Source organism: Rhinatrema bivittatum, chromosome 7 (genome assembly GCF_901001135.1).
Source record: "Rhinatrema bivittatum chromosome 7, aRhiBiv1.1, whole genome shotgun sequence".
Taxonomy (NCBI): domain Eukaryota; kingdom Metazoa; phylum Chordata; class Amphibia; order Gymnophiona; family Rhinatrematidae; genus Rhinatrema; species Rhinatrema bivittatum.
In genome coordinates, this window is record NC_042621.1 from 165,454,257 (window position 1) to 165,472,367 (window position 18,111).

General features: G+C 48.4%; 1 protein-coding gene across 7 annotated transcripts in view; it reads right to left on the reverse strand.

Moving 5' to 3' along the window:
• Positions 1–18,111, reverse strand: part of BMS1 (BMS1 ribosome biogenesis factor) — a 158,391-nt gene that overhangs the window by 52,648 nt on the left and 87,632 nt on the right. For 6 of the 7 annotated variants that reach the window (XM_029609482.1, XM_029609483.1, XM_029609480.1 and 3 more), the window contains 3 exons: positions 7,645–7,842; positions 1,334–1,522; positions 763–943 (listed from right to left, as the gene is read on the reverse strand). In XM_029609482.1, the coding sequence (XP_029465342.1) occupies positions 763–943; positions 1,334–1,522; positions 7,645–7,842 (568 nt within the window). The remainder of the gene's footprint in view (positions 1–762; positions 944–1,333; positions 1,523–7,644; positions 7,843–18,111) is intronic. The other variant, XM_029609484.1, reaches the window with a different exon arrangement.

The window sequence follows — 18,111 nt, forward strand, 5'->3', positions numbered from 1 at the left end:
TGTGAAGAATAACTTTTCCTCCTTAAGTCTGAAGGCCAGAGAGGGAGTTTAAAACCTCTTCTGTCCAAGATGGAAGAGATTTTCCCACACTGTGGAACAACTCAAAGTCTCCCAGAGGCACATGCTTTACCCAAGAGACTCTCAGAGGTGGGAGCAATTCCTCACCCTGAAGTGGATGATTAACCAACTTCATGCATTAGAAGGAAAAGTGGGGTCAGTTCATTATGAGTTCCTACCAGAGGTATCCCCCCTTGGACCAACAGAAGATCCCTCCTGTCTCCTCCATTAGGATCATGGCTTATCATTCTCCCATAGCTGGGGTAGGAGGAGGAGGAAAATTCCACAGGTATTCCAGATTTACCAGAAGATCTCTGCTACTCAAACATTTTGGGTAAACTGGCAAAGATACTATCACTATTAGGAAGGAGCAAGATCAGAGACTAGATGTTTTCGGGCTCATTCAGTTTCTTCAACCACCAGCAGACTCCTCGCTCATTCCAGTGCATAGACTCCTTAAGGACCTGCAAATGAGGATGTAGCGACCACAATATCATGCCTTCTAGAGGGCTTCAAACAAAATTCTACCCTGTATGTGCCACTGCTGCAGCCTTATTACTGTTTAGTCAACTTTCAAAACACATTCAATTTACACAGGTAGAGAAAATCATGAGCATCGGATTGTGCAGACTGAATGGTAATGCAAATGAGTCACTTTTGCTTAGTCTTTATCCTGTATATAAAATATTACCTAGAATTTCTTACCCCAGATGGTTGCCCCACAGTGCATATGCTCTGGGGTGTATTTAAGGAGCCTGTGGCGCCCATTGTGATCCTCTATATAGTACATGGGGATGGTCTGAAATCTTCTCCAACCCAGAGAGAAAATTAAAGGGTCGCGTGTCTTAAGAATCTTCTTGTGCCAACGATGCTTCTTTAGGCGCATCTATATAAAATAGCAAAGCAGGGAAAGAGTTCTGTGGCGCTGTAAAGACGCCATTACCATTGTTCCAATAAATTGAGCATGCAAGCTTGAGAGATCAAGACTGCAGCCAATTCTGATTTTTATAATGCTTACCTATGCTTCAAATTATGGTTTATACTCCTGTGTTTCTTCAGGAGAACAAAAAAATGAAATTCTAATCTCAACCTTTTTTTAGACCAAGGTCTGAATCATGAGCTGAGAACAGACCCTTCTTTGGCATTTTGGCTGAGACTGGCAGCCTTATTAATAGAACACCCTGCCACCCTCTTCTTTTTCACACTGTGTCCCTCCCCCACTCCCTCCTCTTTAGCAAACCAGCTGCACTGCATCCCAAAGGCTACCCCTTCATACCTGCATGTATCCGATGGTCCCTTCACTGGTGCCTAACCCACCCAGAACAAGCGGGTAGTGAGGATCAAAGTTTGCTACAAATTCACTCGGCACACTCTCTATCTCAATCCTGAGGTACATCCCAGGTCTAAAGCCCTCATACTGAACTCTGACGTCATCTTCTTGATCTTCAAACTCTGACCGGTTCAGCTGCAGGGTGGGGGGGGGGGAGGGGGGAAACAAGAAATAATAAAAAAAAGAAATGACAAAATTGGAAATGCTGCCGGTATACAATGGATATGGTAGCATAGGATATATTCACAGAGAACTCTCTCTCATGGAAAAAGTACTGATACTACCATGTGCTTTGTTTTTTTTTATACTAAACTACCTGCACTTTATTGTGAATCAAATAAATAAAAATTACATCACACTGCAGGCAGATCAATACAGTAAAATATTTTAGGGTATATTAAATAATTGAATGAAAGCATTTTCTGGAGATGTGGTGAGTTTATAAAATACATTTTAAAAAGTTGATAAGATTAAAATGTCATCAAGAAGGAAATGTTCCATATGGGTATACAACACTATACTTTAAAAAAAAATTCAAAAAAATAAAAATCAGTTGTGTGTGTTTGTGAGGCAGTCCCAGAATGGAAGTTACAGCCCTTTGAAAGCCCATGATCAATCTAAAATATTTAAAGAGACTCTCTCTTAATTCATCATTTGGATCAAGTAATTTGTAATAAAAAGAAAATGAGAAAGGGATGGGATGGGATATTACAGAGAAGAAAATTTGGTTTTTACCTGATAATTTTCGTTCCTGTAGTACCAAGGATTAGTCCAGACTCCTGGGTTCATACATCCGTGCCAGCAGGCAGAGACAGAGAAAGTAAAACTGCCACTGCGTTAACTATGCTGATGCCCCCTGCAGTTTCTCAGTATTAATCTGTACCAAAGCTGAATACCAAACACTGTAAAAAACCCCATTGAATTATAAACTTCTGAACAATTAAACAAAAAAAATTAATTTCTGATAAGAAGGAACCAATAGGAAAGCAGACGACTCTCCAACTGTCTGGATCCCTGGGTGGGACTCTGGACTGATCCTTGGTACTACAGGAACGAAAATTATCAGGTAAGAACCAAATTTTCTTTTCCCTGTACATACCAGATCAGTCCAGACTCCTGGGATGTACCAAAGCTTCCTAGACAGGGTGGTAACTGGAGAGTCCCGCGCACAATACACTTTCGCCAAAAGACCGAGACTCCCGATCTGCCACATCTAGGCGATGATGCCTAGCAAAAGTATGTAGCGACTTCCACGTTGCCGCCCTACAAATCTCTTGTGGTGAAACCAAGTGAGCCTCTGCCCAAGAAGCAGACTGAGACCGGGTGGAATGAGCCCTCAAACCCTCCGGTACTAGCTTACTTTTGAGAATGTAAGCTGATCCAATAGCCTCCTTAACCATCGAGCAATAGCGGTTTGGAAGCTTGAAGGCCCTTCTTCAGACCACTCCATAGCACAAAACGATGGTCAGAGCGCCGAAAACCACTTGTGACTAAGATAGCGAAGCAACACTCCGCGGACATCGAGAAGCCGAAACTCACACCCATGTGGCTCCGAATCAGATAAATCCAAAAAAACTGGCAGTTCCACTGACTGATTAACATGAAAGGAAGAAATTACTTTCGGTAGGAAAGATGGAACTGTCCGTAAAGACACAACCCTATCCGATTTCTGAAGGAAAGGATCACGACAAGACAAGGCCTGCAACTCTGAAATGCGCCTTGCAGAACAGATGGCTACCAAGAAAATCACCTTCAAGGTTACATCCTTCAACGAAGCCCTCCGAATGGGTTCGAAAGGGGGCCCCCACATAAACCCCGAAGGACCAGGTTGAGGTTCCAAGGTGGACAAACCTTTCTCATAGGGGGACGCAAATTCTTGACCCCTTGTATAAAGCGGACCACATCCTGATGAGAGGACAAGTGATAGCCATCCATGGTTCCCCTCAAAGAGGCCAACGCTGCCACCTGGACTCTAAGGGAATTGAGAGCGAGACCCTTAACCAACCCATCCTGTAAGAAAGATAACACTTGTGCTACCGAAGCACGCAAAACCGGAGTACCCTTCGCCAGACACCAAGCCTCAAAGACTTTCCAGACTCTGACATACGCTACGGAGGTGGACTTCCGCCTAGACTGAAGGAGGGTAGTAATTACCGTCTCCGGATATCCTTTTGCCAGTAAATGCCTCCTCTCAAAAGCCATGCCGCTAGACAAAAGTGAGCGGCCTAATCTGAAAATACTGGACCCTGGTGTAGAAGACTGGGGAGATGACTGAGTTGTAAAGGACCCTAGACTGCCAGATTTAACAGACCTGCGAACCAAGGACGGCGAGGCCACTCCGGGGCCACGAATATCACCTCCTCTGGGTGATTCTCTAGCCGCCTCAGGATTTTGCCCACCAGAGGCCAAGGAGGAAACACGTAGAGCAGGACCCCCTGGGGCCAGGGAAGGACCAGAGCATATACGCCCTCGGCGCCGTAATCTCTGCGTCTGCTGAAAAACAGAGGAGCCTTCGCATTGGGCCGAGTTGCCATGAGATCGACCCGCGGACAACCCCACTTTTTTTGAATGAGATGCATTGCCGCGTCTGACAACTCCCACTCCCCCAGATCCAGAAGTGTGCGACTGAGGTAGTCAGCTTGCACATTTTCGATTCTGGCAATATGAGATGCAGAGATCTGTATCAGATGATGTTCCGCCCATCGTATCAGGTCCTGAATCTCGAGGGAGACCGCATGGCTCCGAGTGCCCCCTTGTGTTTATGTACGCTACAGCGGTCGCACTGTCTAAGAGCACTCTCACTGCCCACCCTTGGAGCAAAGGCTGAAAGGCAAGCAAAGCCAAATGCACCGCCCTGGCTTCCAACCAATTGACAGACCAAGACGCCTCTATGTTCAACCAGAAGCCTTGAGCTGCTTGACTCTGGCAAACTGCTCCACAACCAGACAGACTCGCATCTGTGGTCAGGACTATCCAATCCGGAATTTCCAAGGACACCCTTTCAGAAGGCTGGAGGTGTGGAGCCACCACGACAGACTGCCCATGGTCTCTGGAGAAAGGGAAACAGGCTGGTGATACTGCTCAGACACTGGACTCCACTGAGCCAAGAGCGCACTCTGTAGGGGACGCATAGGAGCAAAAGCCCATGGTACCAGCTCCAAGGTGGAAGCCATGGAACCGAGCACCTGTAACGTGTCCCAAGCAGTGGTAATCGGGACGACTCGCGGTTGCTGCCGGGCCCGACGCAATCGGGGAAGGCCAAGACAGACACCGCCGACGTTTAGCCGGCCTGGGGAGTTCTGAGGGACCCTCTCCCCCAGAAACGCAAGCCGCGCAAAGGCTGCGGCGACTTAGGCGCTCCGGGCTGGACCCGCACGCGTGACAAGCCACCCCCTTACCATCGCTGCGCCGACGATTTGAAACAAAATAGACAGAAAAAAACAAAAAGAACCTGAGAAAAACACACTGCGAAGAAAAAACGCCGAAACCGCGCCTGGGGGGGGGGGGGGGGGGGGGGCGGAGGAGAGAGTAGACTCCTATCTGTTCCTGCCTACCGGATCCTGAACTTTATTTATTTTTTTTTAAACTTTACTGCTCTAACAGCAGTCTCACTGAAAAATTCCTCTCCTGCGCTGAAGGGAGCTGTCCAGCTCAATTCAGCAATTAAAGGAAGAGAAAAAAGTGAGAAAACAAATTTGTGAGCTAACACGTGCCAGGGAGGGATTCGGACCACCGGATGTGCACCTCATGGTTACGGGATGGGGGGCATACAAAAGGGTCACTGACCCCAGCCACCCCCCCCCCCCCCACACACCTCAACCAGATAGGGTAGGGGTTCCTTACCAGCAACCCCGACCCCCTAGGAGGAAGGCTCTCAAAATTTAAAAGAAAAAATCCAACCAAAAAATCTTAAACCAAACTGCAGGGTTCAAGCATCAGTCCTGCCCTGCTGGGAGACAGATAAATACTGAGAAACTGCAGGGGGCATCAGCATAGTTAAAGCAGTGGCAGTTTTACTTTCTCTGTCTCCGCCTGCTGGCACGGATGTATGAACCCAGGAGCCTGGACTGATCCGGTACGTACAGGGAAATCGTCACTAAAGATCCCGGTTTCAACCGCCCATGATAAACTGCTTGATTTTCTCTTAGGTGATAAATGGCGTCCATGGAAACTGCCCTTAAGACAGATTGGGCATATTTTATTTCCCCTATTTGCACTTTTTCCAATTACTAAAAAGTTCCGAGCTCATACCCTATTTCCTCACTGGCAAGCTAGTCTTTTCATGGCCAGAATTCAGAGAAGACCTTTACTGGTCTCGGCTTATGTTCATATCCTCTGCAACAATACAGGGTCTGCTACTCTCCATTTGTAAGGAAAGGGAAAACAGGGCTTTCAAAGTGATGATATGTTTTAAAAGGAAAACCAAACCCCCACATTTTTGAAAATTTTCAGTGCTCTGGAAGCAATCTCTTTGGCACCTTTGACTAAGAATATAATAGAGATGTGAATCGTGTGCCTGATCGTTTTAACGATCAGGTTCGGATGGTGGGAGAAAAAAATCGGATCGTTAGAGATGTGAATTGGAATCGGAACAGATTCCAATTCACATTGTTAATTTTTTAGTGAGGCCTGAGCAGATAAAAAAAACCCCACCCCGACCCTTTACCAATGACCCCTTTGCTCTCCCACCCTCCCGAACCCCCCCAAAATGTTAAATTACCTGGTGGTCCAGTGGGGGTGGGGGGTCCCGGCGCGATCTCCCACTCTCGGGCCATCGGCGCCATTTTGGCTACCACTGATAAAAATGGCGCCGATGGCCCGACATAGTGAGGGCAAAGGCGATCGGCGCCATACTGGCAGTCGATCGCCTTTGCCCTCACTTTGTCACAGGGAGCGACGGTCGCTCCCTGTGACATAGTGAGGGTAAAGGCGATCGGCGCCATTTTGAAACCTCCAGCACAGGCAGCGAGGCTATGATTGAAGGGATGGCTCCCGGACCCCCCACTAGACCACCAGGTACAAGTAAAAGGTTTTTTTGGGGGGGTCAGGAGGGTGGGAGAAGCAAAGGGGTAATTTGAAAAGGGTCGGGGTGGGTTGTTTTTTTTTTTTTTATCGGGCCATCGGCGCCATTTTTATCAGTGGTAGCCAAAATGGCGCCGATGGCCCGAGAGCGGGAGATCGCGCCGGGACCCCCCCCCCCCCCACTGGACCACCAGGTAACTTAACATTTTGGGGGGGTTTGGGAGGGTGGGGGGAGGGTAAGGAATTGGTTTTAAAGGGTCGGGGTGGGTTTAGGGGTTGTTTTGGTGTGCCGGTTTTCCCGCCCTCCCCCAAATAATTCTCGTGCCCTATTTAACGATACAATACAAATGCCCCTGACGATAAATCGGAGGCATTTGTATTGTATCGTGCACTGTAACGATTTAGAACGATTTTAAAATTATCTGACGATAATTTTAATCGTTCAAAAACGATTCACATCCCTAGAATATAATGCACAGGGCAGGTGATTTTTCTCTACTTTCCAGCAAAGAATCGCTGTATGGTGCAACACAAAATAGTATAAGGCAGGGCTTGGCAGCCCTTAGAATGCATACCACGTGAGACTGGCCTGTTACTCTTCCCACCTGCAGTGTGCAGCGGCACCACGATAAGGCATGTGCAAACATCATGGGATGGCTCTGCTGATGTCGTGCATAGCAAGAGCAGCACAGCTTGCCTGTGAAGCTTGAAAGCACTAGACCACAGTGCAAGATACAGTGCGGGCAGGAGAAACGGTGCACCAAGGTAGGGATGGCAGACGTTCATTGGGTGGGGAGGCATTCTTTTCGCTCTCCTGCCCCTCCACCCAGAAAGCCAAAGCATTTTACCTGGCCTGCTAACACCTCCAAAAAAAAAAACCAAAAAAACGTTGCCCATCCATCCATAGTCTTTGTGTACCATAGGTATAAGTCTAGGTACTTTGTTTCTCTGATTGTGATCTTAGACAGACACCAGGATCCATCCTTCTTAATATCAAACTATTCCATCAAATGTCCACAACATTTTCAAGGTTCCTAAGAACTTCCAAACACAAATGGATTCCACAATCCTACAGCAACAATACTATCATCAAAATAGTGCATGTGGTGCTTGAACGAACTTGACTGATCAACTGAAAAAGAACAGTGAGATTTTGTCCAGGAAGCTTTTCTTTTATTGTGTGCATGTGGGACTGGTGAGGGTTTATAAGGTGGTGAGAGACAATGAGCACATACCTGAGCCTGTTTCTGCATTTCCTCTTTCAAGTCATCAAAGTAGGTGGCATCTCCTTCATCATACTCTGCATTGAAGCGCTCTTTCAGTTTTCGTTTCTTTTCCAGGCGTTTTTTCTTCTCATCTTCCTCTGCTGCAGCCTCTTTGGGATCGTCCCCTTCAATCTTATCCTCCTCTGACTCTTCATTCTCACTTGCCTTCTTGTCAAAAAAGAAAAAAAAAAAAAAAGTGTGCGCTCTTCTTACTATGGTATTCAGTTTAAGCCAGGGCTTCCCAAACTTTTAATCAATATGACTCCATTTTCGCACTTGAAAATTCATATGACCCCCGACCCATTCTTTTAATTTCCACCCCTTCCAGATGGCTTTAACCTCCTCCCCTCCAGCAGAGCCCCTTTTTCAACCCCAGCCCCTCTTACATCTCCCAGCTTGTTCCACCTCCCCAGCCCATCCCTTTCTCTCCCTCTCCAGCCATTTTCATATTCCCCTAGCTGCTTCCCTTTCGCCCCAAGTCCTTTTTAACCACCTACTGACCTCTCTGCCATCCCATCTCTCTTGCCCTATCTCTCATTCCCTCCTCAATCTCATCTCCCATCCTCTCTCAAATCTCCCAGCCTCATTTCCAGTCCTTCGCTCATCCCACAACTCCTCTTTCCCGGTTGATCTTCTGATATTCCTCTTCTCTCATCCTCCATAGCTAATTGTTCTCTAGCTGACTGAACCCTCAAAACCCTCCTGCATATGATTCATCCCTTCAAGCAGCCCCTTCTCCAAACAGCCTCCCTGCCAGGATCAGCAGCAACATTTTCCTTTGGCCCTGGACCAGAATTGGATGACAACTGATGGGAAAAAAGGGCAGGCAGCTGAAAGGGGCAACATTTTTCTTTTGGGTAAGTTCAGTGGTTGTGTTATGTGGAAAGAGAGGAGCAGTGGCCGTCTCCACTGGCCTATGCACACTCAGTCCTCCATCATGGCTACTCCTAAGCCCAATGGTGATCTGCAGGTGGCAGCAGCATTAGTAATGAAAATCAGCACAAGACCTGAGCCAGTGCAAGTTTACAGGCTCTGATCCCTCTTCGAGCAGGCCTTTTCCATTACCATGGAAACTCATGGGAGGGTGGGATCACTACAGGGCCTGTTAGTGTGTGCTGGCTCACAGGCCTCATGCTAACTTCCACTATTAATGTTGCTGGCACCTGAAGAGAACTGCTGTTTGAGGAACCTGTGACCACAGCTTAAGGTTTTGTGACCCCATTTGTGGTCCTGACCCATAATTTGGGAAGCCCTGGTTTAAGCATTTAGCCTAGGGATACATTTTCAGTAATTAATATAAAGAGTCAGCAACTGGATTCATGAAAGGCTGACCTGTTAATTTTCTTCTGTGAAATACCACAAATCAGATCAGAAGCATGGGTTTTGCATCCCTACCAGCAGATGGAGACAGAGAAGAAAAACTTTGACACTGCACTACTTATGTTAGCATGCCACCTGCAGTCCCTCAGTATGACTGTACTCAAGCCAAGATGAGATAAAGCATAAACCAACTTAACCCCCTCATACTGAGCAGGGGAAGGGTTGAGTCCCGAAACAGGAGCTCTTTCGTCTACCGGAGAGAGTAAAAAAACTCCCGAACTGAAAGAATACTTCAGTAAACAGAGTGGTCTTTCCAGAGAGAGCAGGATACTGGACTGATCTGTGGTATTCCAGGAATGAAAATTTGCAAATAAGAACCAATTTTCCTTTTCTGTTCATAAGCCAGATAAGTCCAGATGGATGGGATTTACCCAAGCTTCCCTAAAGTGGGCGACAATCTGAAAGACCACTCACAGCCCACTCTTTCCTGCGCCCAAGCATGCAGTCCGCAATGCTTCATGAAAGTGTGTAGAGACGACCAGGTCACCGCCCACCAGACCTCCAGAGAGGATACCAATTGACACTCAGTCCAGAACGCCACCTTCTCCTATGCGGGACCGTATTAAAAGCTTTGCGAAAATCCAAATAGATTATATCGAGTGCTCTTGCTCGATCCAATTCCTTAGTCACCCAATCAAAAAAGTCAGATTTGTCTGACAGGACCTTCCTTTGGTGAATCCATGCTGCTTCTGGTCTAGCAATACATCTAATGTAGATAGCTCACTATTCTTTCCTTCAGCAGCATCTTCATTACTTTTCCCACCACTGAAGTGAGGGTAAAGGAAAATTAGTTTCTTACCTGATAATTTTCGTTCCTGTAGTACCACGGATTAGTCCAGACATCTGGGTTTTGCCTCCCCTCCAGCAGATGGAGACAGAGAAGTTTTTTTCAAACAACCCTGGCATATATACCAAGGTGCCACCCACAGTCAGTCTTACGTAATGTCAAAGCAGAATGAAACAAAACCAAACTAACCAACTAACTATCTGTCCAACTATAATAAGGCTGATACAAACCCCCAACTGGGAACAGAACTCGCCGAACCAAAAGAACAAGCGAGAAAAACAGTACCAATACCCAGAAAAGAAGGTTATACGAGCGGATTCTTCGTTACTTCAGTGTACAGAGTCATGGGCGGGGCTCTGGACTGATCCGGGTACGTACAAGGAAAGGAAAATTTCTTACCTGATCATTTTCGTTCCTGTAGTACCACGGATCAGTCCAGACACCTGGGATGTATCAGAGCTGATTTACCTAGGGTGGGAGCCGGAGAGGCCCGCTCGGAGCACCCCTTCTCCAAAGCCCCCGAAGTCTGAAGCTTGCACATCCAATCTGTAATGTCGGGCAAAAGAATGCAACGACTTCCACGTAGCGGCCCTGCAAATTTCCTGAGGCGAGACTTGATAACAATCCGCCCATGAAGCGGCCTGTGACCGCGTGGAGTGGGCACGAAGCCCCACCGGAGCTACCTTACCACGCAGCAAATACACGGAATTAATGGCCTCCTTTAGCCAGCGAGCAATCGTAGTCTTGGGAGGCCATACCACCTCTCTTCGGACCATTCCACAACACGAAGAGATGGTCGGAAACCCGGAAAGGATTTGTGACCTCTAGATATTGCAGCAGAGCCCTGTGCACATCCAGTTTCTGTAAATCCTTCGAGACGGGATCCGAGCGGTCCACAGCTGAAAAAGAGGGAAGCTCAACCGATTGATTCATGTGGAATGAAGAGACTACCTCGGGAGGAAGGAAGGAACTGTCCGCAAGGATACCACAGAATCAGAAATGCGTAAGAAGGGTTCCCTGCATGACAATGCCTGCAACTCAGAAACGCAACATGCAGAAGAAATCGCGATCAAAAACACCACTTTTAGTGTGAGATCCTTCAGCGTTGCTCGTTTCAACGGCTCAAAAGGAGGGGCACACAAGGACGATAGAACCAAATTGAGATTCCAGGAAGGACACGGCAGGCGAAGAGGAGGGCATAAGTGCTTCGCCCCTCGTAGGAAACACGCTACATCTGGGTGCCACGCCACCGCTACGCCCTGGATCTTACCACGTAAGCAACCAAGTGCCGCAACCTGTACCCTAAGGGAACTGCAGGAAAGCCCTTTGGAAAGACCTGCCTGAAGAAACCCGAGAATATCAGGGATCGACGCCCGCATGGGGTCTATCACGCGTCCAGCACACCAAGTATCAAATACTTTCCAGACCCGGACATAAGCCAGGGAAGTGGATGGTTTTCGCAACCTCAACAACGTTGCCACCACCGTATCGGAATAACCCTTACTCTTCAGCCGTTGCCTCTCAAAAGCGATCCGCCTCTTCCAGATGTAGAAGAGCCGCCGATTCCCGAAACCGTAGCGGGTGTGCGGTGGACAAATTGAGCAGATCCGCAAACCAGGGATGTCTTGGCCACTCCGATGCCACAAGAATTACCTCTGCCGGATGGAGCTCTCGTGCCTAGGCACCTTGCCTATCAGCAGCCAAGGAGGAAACACGTACAATAAGATGTTCGGCCACTCCCTCTGCCCCTGCGACCGCAGTAAAACCGTGGAGCCTTGGTGTTCTTGAACGTGGCCATCAGATCCATGGACAGCCTGCCCCACCGGTCGCAGATGAGCTGAAAAGCTTCGTCGGCCAACTCCCACTCTCCGGGATCGAGATGGTGACGACTGAGAAAGTCTGCCTGTACGTTGTCCACGCCGGCGATGTGAGATGCCACAATACTGGCTAGATGCTCCTCCGCCCAGCTCATCAATTGTTGTGCCTCCTCTGCCACCGGGCGACTCTTGGTTCCTCCTTGGCGATTGATGTAGGCCACCGTAGTTGCATTGTCTGACAAGATCCTGACCGATTTCCCCTGAAGGAGCGGGAGAAAAGCTTTCAATGCGAGAGCCACCGCCCTGGTCTCCAAGCATTTGATCGACCACCAAGATTGGAGGTTGGACCACAGTCCCTGCACAGACTTCCCCAGACAGACCGCTCCCCAGCCGGAGAGACTGGCATCTGTGGTGACGACCGTCCAGTTGGGAATTACCAGGGGAACCCCACACCCCAGATGTTCCGAGACCAGCCACCAGTCGAGACTGGCCCTCGCAGAGTCCATAAGTGGAAGTGGCAGATGATACAGCTCTGACACCGGATTCCAATGGGACAGCAAAGCTGATTGTAAGGGACGCATATGAGCAAAGGCCCAGGGCACCAACTCCAGAGTGGACGTCGTAGAGCCCAATACCCTCAGGTAATCATTCACCATGGGCATCTGCTTGTCCAACAAGTCCCTTACCTGGCCCTGGAGCTTGACTGCACGTTCTGCGGTGAGGAAAACTCTGCCCCGGACTGTGTCAAATAGGGCTCCCAGGAACTCCAGAGACTGGGAGGGGATCAGATGACTCTTGGCCAGATTGATCACCCAGCCGAGCGATCGTAAGAGCTGTAGCACCCGGTGTATTGCCGACTGGCATAGAGCCTTGGATTTGGCTCGAATCAGCCAATCGTCCAGGTAAGGATGGACTAGGAAACCTTCCCTCCGGAGCTGCGCTGCAACCACGACCATAACCTTGGAGAACGTCCTGGGTGCCATGGCAAGACCGAAAGGCAGAGCTGGGAACTGATAGTGACTTCCCAGAATACAGAACCTGAGGAACTTCTGATGCTCTGACCGGATGCAGATATGAAAATAGGCTTCCATGATATCCAGAGAAGCCAGGAACTCCCCTTGCCGTACTGAGGCGATGACTGATCGAAGGGTCTCCATCCGGAAACAAGGTACCCGAAGGCACCTGTTTACCCTTTTCAGGTCCAAAATTGGTCTGAACATTCCTTCCTTTTTTGGGACTACGAAGTAAATGGAATAACGACCCCTTCGTTGCTCCGCGGACGGAACCGGTGTGATAGCCCCCAAGGCCAGTAGGCGCTGGAGCATGTCTAGCACCGCCTGCCGCTTCTCATGGTATGCGCAAGGAGATATCAGAAATTTGTCTCAAGGATGCTGAACAAAACCTAAAGCATAACCTTGACATCACGGTGAGGACCCACTGGTCCGACGTTATCTTGGTCCATTCCTCGAAGAACTGGGTGAGTCTGGCCCCCACGCTGGGCACCCGATGGCCGAGCGGTACCGAGGAATGAACTGGCAATATCTCATTGAGAGTTCTTGGCCCCTGCCGCTGCCTGTGGGGCACCTGGTCTGCCAAAATGTCTGCTGCGAAAGGACTGAGACCACAACTGCTAAAGAGAACTTGAGTGAAAGGATGACCCAGACGACCGTGCTGGCCTGGGTCGTTTACCACCGCGGAACCGAGACCAAGCCGCAAAAGATTCTCTCGTCCTCGGCTTGTCCTCCGGTAGTTTATGAACCTTGTTCTCTCCCAGGGACTGGATCATGTCCTCCAATTCCTTACCGAATAACAGTTTCTCTTTGAAAGGAAGAGAGCCTAGATGAGCCTTCGACGACACATCCGCAGCCCAATTCCAAAGCCAGAGGAGCCGCCGCGTGGCTACCGCCGAAACCATGGATCTGGCCGACGTGCGTAGGAGGTCATAAAGAGCATCAGCGCTATAGGCAATGACCGCCTCCAGTCGATTTGCCTGGGCAGCCTCCTCCACCGAGAGGTCGGAATTGGCTTGGAGCTGCTGTGCCCATCGCTGCCCGGACCCCCAGCGCTGAGACTTCAAACACCTTCTTGAGCTGCATCTCTAGCTTTCTGTCCTGTAAATCTTTGAGGGTTGTTGCTCCCGTAACAGGGATTGTGGACCTCTTAGTAACAGCCGATACTGCGGCATCCACCTTAGGGATACGTAGCAGCTCTAAGGCGTCCTCCGGAAGGAGATATAACTTGTCCATAGCCTTACTAACCTTTAATCCCAAATCTGGGGTGACCCATTCTCGGAAGAGAAGATCCGTCGCTGAAAATGAAACAGGAAGGAAACCGTAGGACCTCTGAGACCCAATAAGACAGGATCCATAGCTCCCAGCCGGGGCTCTCCTGGCGGTGTCTCCAGGCCTAGCTCCTGTAAGATGGCCGGAATAAGTGGAGCCAGTTCATCCTTCTTGAAGAGATGAACCACTTTAGGATCATCCCCCTCCATTGCCGGAGATCCCCTGCCGAGGCCTGGAGGGAGATCCGCATCACCCTCAGCCCCCCCCCCCCCCCCCCCCGGGGGCTTAACAGGCAGCTCTTGCTCATCCTGAGAAGAAGAATCTGTATCCATGTCCACCGGCATGGAGCGTAAGGGCCTCTTACGCTAACTGGGTCAGGGTTGCCACCGCAACTTCCTAGTCCCCCGGGCGTGCGGTGGCAGCAAAGGCCTCTGGGAGCAATGTTTCTTTCCCAGCTTTCTCTCTCTGAAGGCCTTATGCATTAATAACACGAACTCCGATGAAAAGGAAGAATCTGAGGAGGATTCAGTGGCCCCCTCAGGGCTCTCCTCGAGAATGGGAGAGGCTGCCCCCACAGGAGCACCCCCCCCCAGCAGGAATTTGTTGCGGGGAGAGCGAGGGGGGTAAAATTCCCTCCCCCATCGCTGCCCACGTGGCCTCCCGAAATGTGCCCAAAATGGCGTCCGTTCCTGCGCTTAGCAGGAACGGGTCATCAGACAACACACTATCAGCGCCTGCACGCGACGCGGCCCGCGACAGTCGACCATAACCCCCCTGAACCGAAACAGAGGATCCTTCATCCCCCTGCACGCAGTGGGAGCAGAAGCCGTCCCTCGACAAACGCGAGTGCGCCAAGTCGCATGCGCAACAGGAAGAGCCCCGAGGCATCGTAGGCCGGCCAAAGGGAAAGAAAGGCACACAACGGCAAAATAAGTCGGCGAAATAAGTTGATAAATCGGCCGCCCAGCCCCCCCGACAAACCCTTACCAAGTTTCGGAGAGCCGGCGCATATCAGAAAAAACAAAGTTTTGTTTTTTTTTATAATATACAGACTTGTGCGCTGTCCCTGGTTCTGGAAGACAGGTCCTGCTTCTGTGGGGGTGAGTGAGCCGGGCTCCCCGGTATCGCCCCTGTGCTGCTGGACAAAACTGAAGAATCAGGATCCTCAACCCTTAGCAGCGGCCTCAACCAGAGGGAATGGTCCTCTCAGGACCTAGCAACCCCCTGGGAGGCTATCAGAACCACTCAGGGGACGGCACTTACAGATTAACTTTTTTTTTTTTTCCTGCACTAGCTAACCAAAAAAAACCTCAAACCCTGACTAAACTACTGCACTATTAAACCTGCAGCAACCAGAAGAGACTGTGGGTTTTGCACCTCCACCATCTGCTGGAGACAGAGTAAGACTGAGTGACTGTGGATGGCACCTTGGTATATATGCCAGGGTTGTTTGAAAAAAACTTCTTTGTCTCCATCTGCTGGAGGGGAGGCAAAACCCAGGTGTCTGGACTGATCTGGGTACGTACAGGGAACCGGCCTGTAGTTTCCAGTCTCCTCTCTGCTCCCACTCTTGTGAAGCGGGACCACCACTGCTCTTCTCCAATCACTCAGCAGCACACCAGTTTCCAGGAATCTATTGAACAGGTTGTACAGCGGACTGACTAGTACATCTCTGAGCTACCTCAGTATACTGGGATGAACCTCATCAGGCCCCATGGCTTTGTCCACTTTTAGTTTTCCTAGCTCTTCCCATATATTCTCTTCTATAAACGGAGTTTTGTCTACTCCATCCCCCCTCCATTTTCACCCCCGGAGAGGCAGCGTGAGCAAAGACCTGCACAGGAGAGGCGCGAAGCCGACTCCCCGCAGGCAACACAGCGGGTAGGAAACGGCATGGGAGAAGCCTAGAGAGGCACTAAAGAGAGCAGCGAGTAAAAAAGAAGCCAGCAGCAAAACAACCCCGCCGGTAAGTAAAAAAGTAAAAGAAACAGCCGGATTACCCTAAAACTAGAACAAAGGCTGACAAGCTGCTTCCTGCCAGTTTGCTTTTTTTTTTTTTGGAAAACGGACAGGGAGCTCAAAGAGGGTGGGGGGGGGGGGGGGGGCAGGGACTGGACCACTGGTATTTCCACCCCAGGTGCCTTACCTGTAGGAGCCCCGCGGGGTCACCAACCCCAGCTCCTGAATCCTACTACCATAGTCCAATTAGGACCTGCCTACCCCCTGGGAGGATTACTGTAACTTGCTTGATCTGGTTTTCTTCCTATATCTTTCTTTGTGTTCTTTTATGAAGAGATTCACTTAACCACACAGAAAGGTCAAGCCTGCAGGGATTACTACCTCCATCTGCTGGAGACAGAGAAATACTGAAGAGATACAGGTGGCGCTCCAAGTTAAGAGGGGTGTCTTCGGCCGCCTGGACATTACCTGAGAGGGTCTGCAGTACTGTGGCCCGTACATTCTTCTTGCTTTTTGTCCCGCTCGAGTAAAGACCTACAGACACGACTGCTTCCTGCATCCGGGACCCGGCGGTGACGTCAGGAGGAGGAGCCGGGCAGGCTTAAAAATCAGCCTGCGACGGCCAAAGGGCGCACGGCTTGTCCCGACTTAGAACAGATTTGAAAGGGGATTATTGACGCCAGCGGCCCTAAAGAGCAACTAAAAGCTAAGTAAATTTGTTTTGCCTATCTGTGACAATCCTGACTGGGTTTTGTATTCGCTATGCCTCATACAAAGAGGAAAGCGAAGATAAGAGAAATTTCCTCTACATCTACTCCGAATAAATTGTTACAGCCTAGTAGAGTGGTCTGTTTTCAGAGAGTTTCCACATTTACTCTGGAGGGGGCTGCTAATGGTTCAGGCCAGGAGTGAAATCTGAACCATTTGGCCATTGAAACATCGTTAACCCCCGGGGCCCCAGAGAAACCAGTCCCCCCTCCTCCAGTGATGTGAGCTGGAAGTCAGCCTGTGGTAAAAGATCTTACTACCAATTTGGAAGATGTAGTAAATGAGACTAAAACTTCGGGCTTAGAAGTATTAAGTCCAGAAGATCAAAAAGCGTACTCTCCTGCATTGATAACAGGTGTTTAATCAACATAGAGCGGCGGATCAATTAATTGGAGTTGGGGACATCTCGGTTATTGTTCCTCAAAAATTTACCATCGAAGAACTTGGCTTAATGATGTTAAAAATGCAAAAATCTATCAATAATCTTACGTTAACAGTACAAGATGTTTTGAAAAAGGATATAAATACACAAGAAAAAATTGTAAATTTGGAGAAAAATGTAAATGTGTTTGAAAAAAAGCTGGGGGATATACAAGAAAGTACAAGTAAATTTAATAAAGTCAGTAGAAGAATATCAAGGGAAGATTGAAGCTCTTGAAAATCAAAATAGGAGAATGAATCTCAGGTTTTTGAATTTCCCGAAGACTCATCTTATAACATCTATTGATTTATTCAATAGTTACTTGAAAAACGTTTTGAAGTATTCGGAAAATTCTTTACCTGTTATTTCAAAAAGTTATTACCTTCAACAATTACAAGAAGGGGAAAAAATGGAAAGTAAAGAGAATTTAAATCTGACTGATTTTATTGAAAGATCTTTTGAGTCTAAAATTAATACTAGAGCTACACTATTAGTTCAATTTTTATCTCCTGTTGAGAGAGATGCGGTATTAAGATTACACTTTAAACATCAAAAAGATTTTTATGGTTATCCCATAAGAATATTCCCTGATGTAGTCCGAACGACTCAGTTGCGAAGGAAAAGATTTATAGAGATGCAAAATGAAGTTGTGCTCAATTTACCCTAAAATATCCTTGTAGGTGTCATATTAAGCATAGAGAGGCTAGATATGTCTTCAATGATCCAAATCAGCTTAGAGTATATTTGGATACTCATCCTTGACCGCCTATGTATTTGTTAAAGGGGGGAAAAAGTATGAAATGTGGAAAGGCAATATTTGATTAAGTGATTTCACTTAGTATATTCTTGTGTTTCGCTCCTAAATTTCTGTCTTAGCTGTAAATTGCTCTCTAGTTTTACCTATAGATTTCCTGAGTATGGGATAATGATATCATAGATATTTCTGAATTTGAAATTATTACTTCTGTAGCGAAAGGTTGATGTATGATTATTATTATCCTGTGTACTTTTGTGTTTATAAAT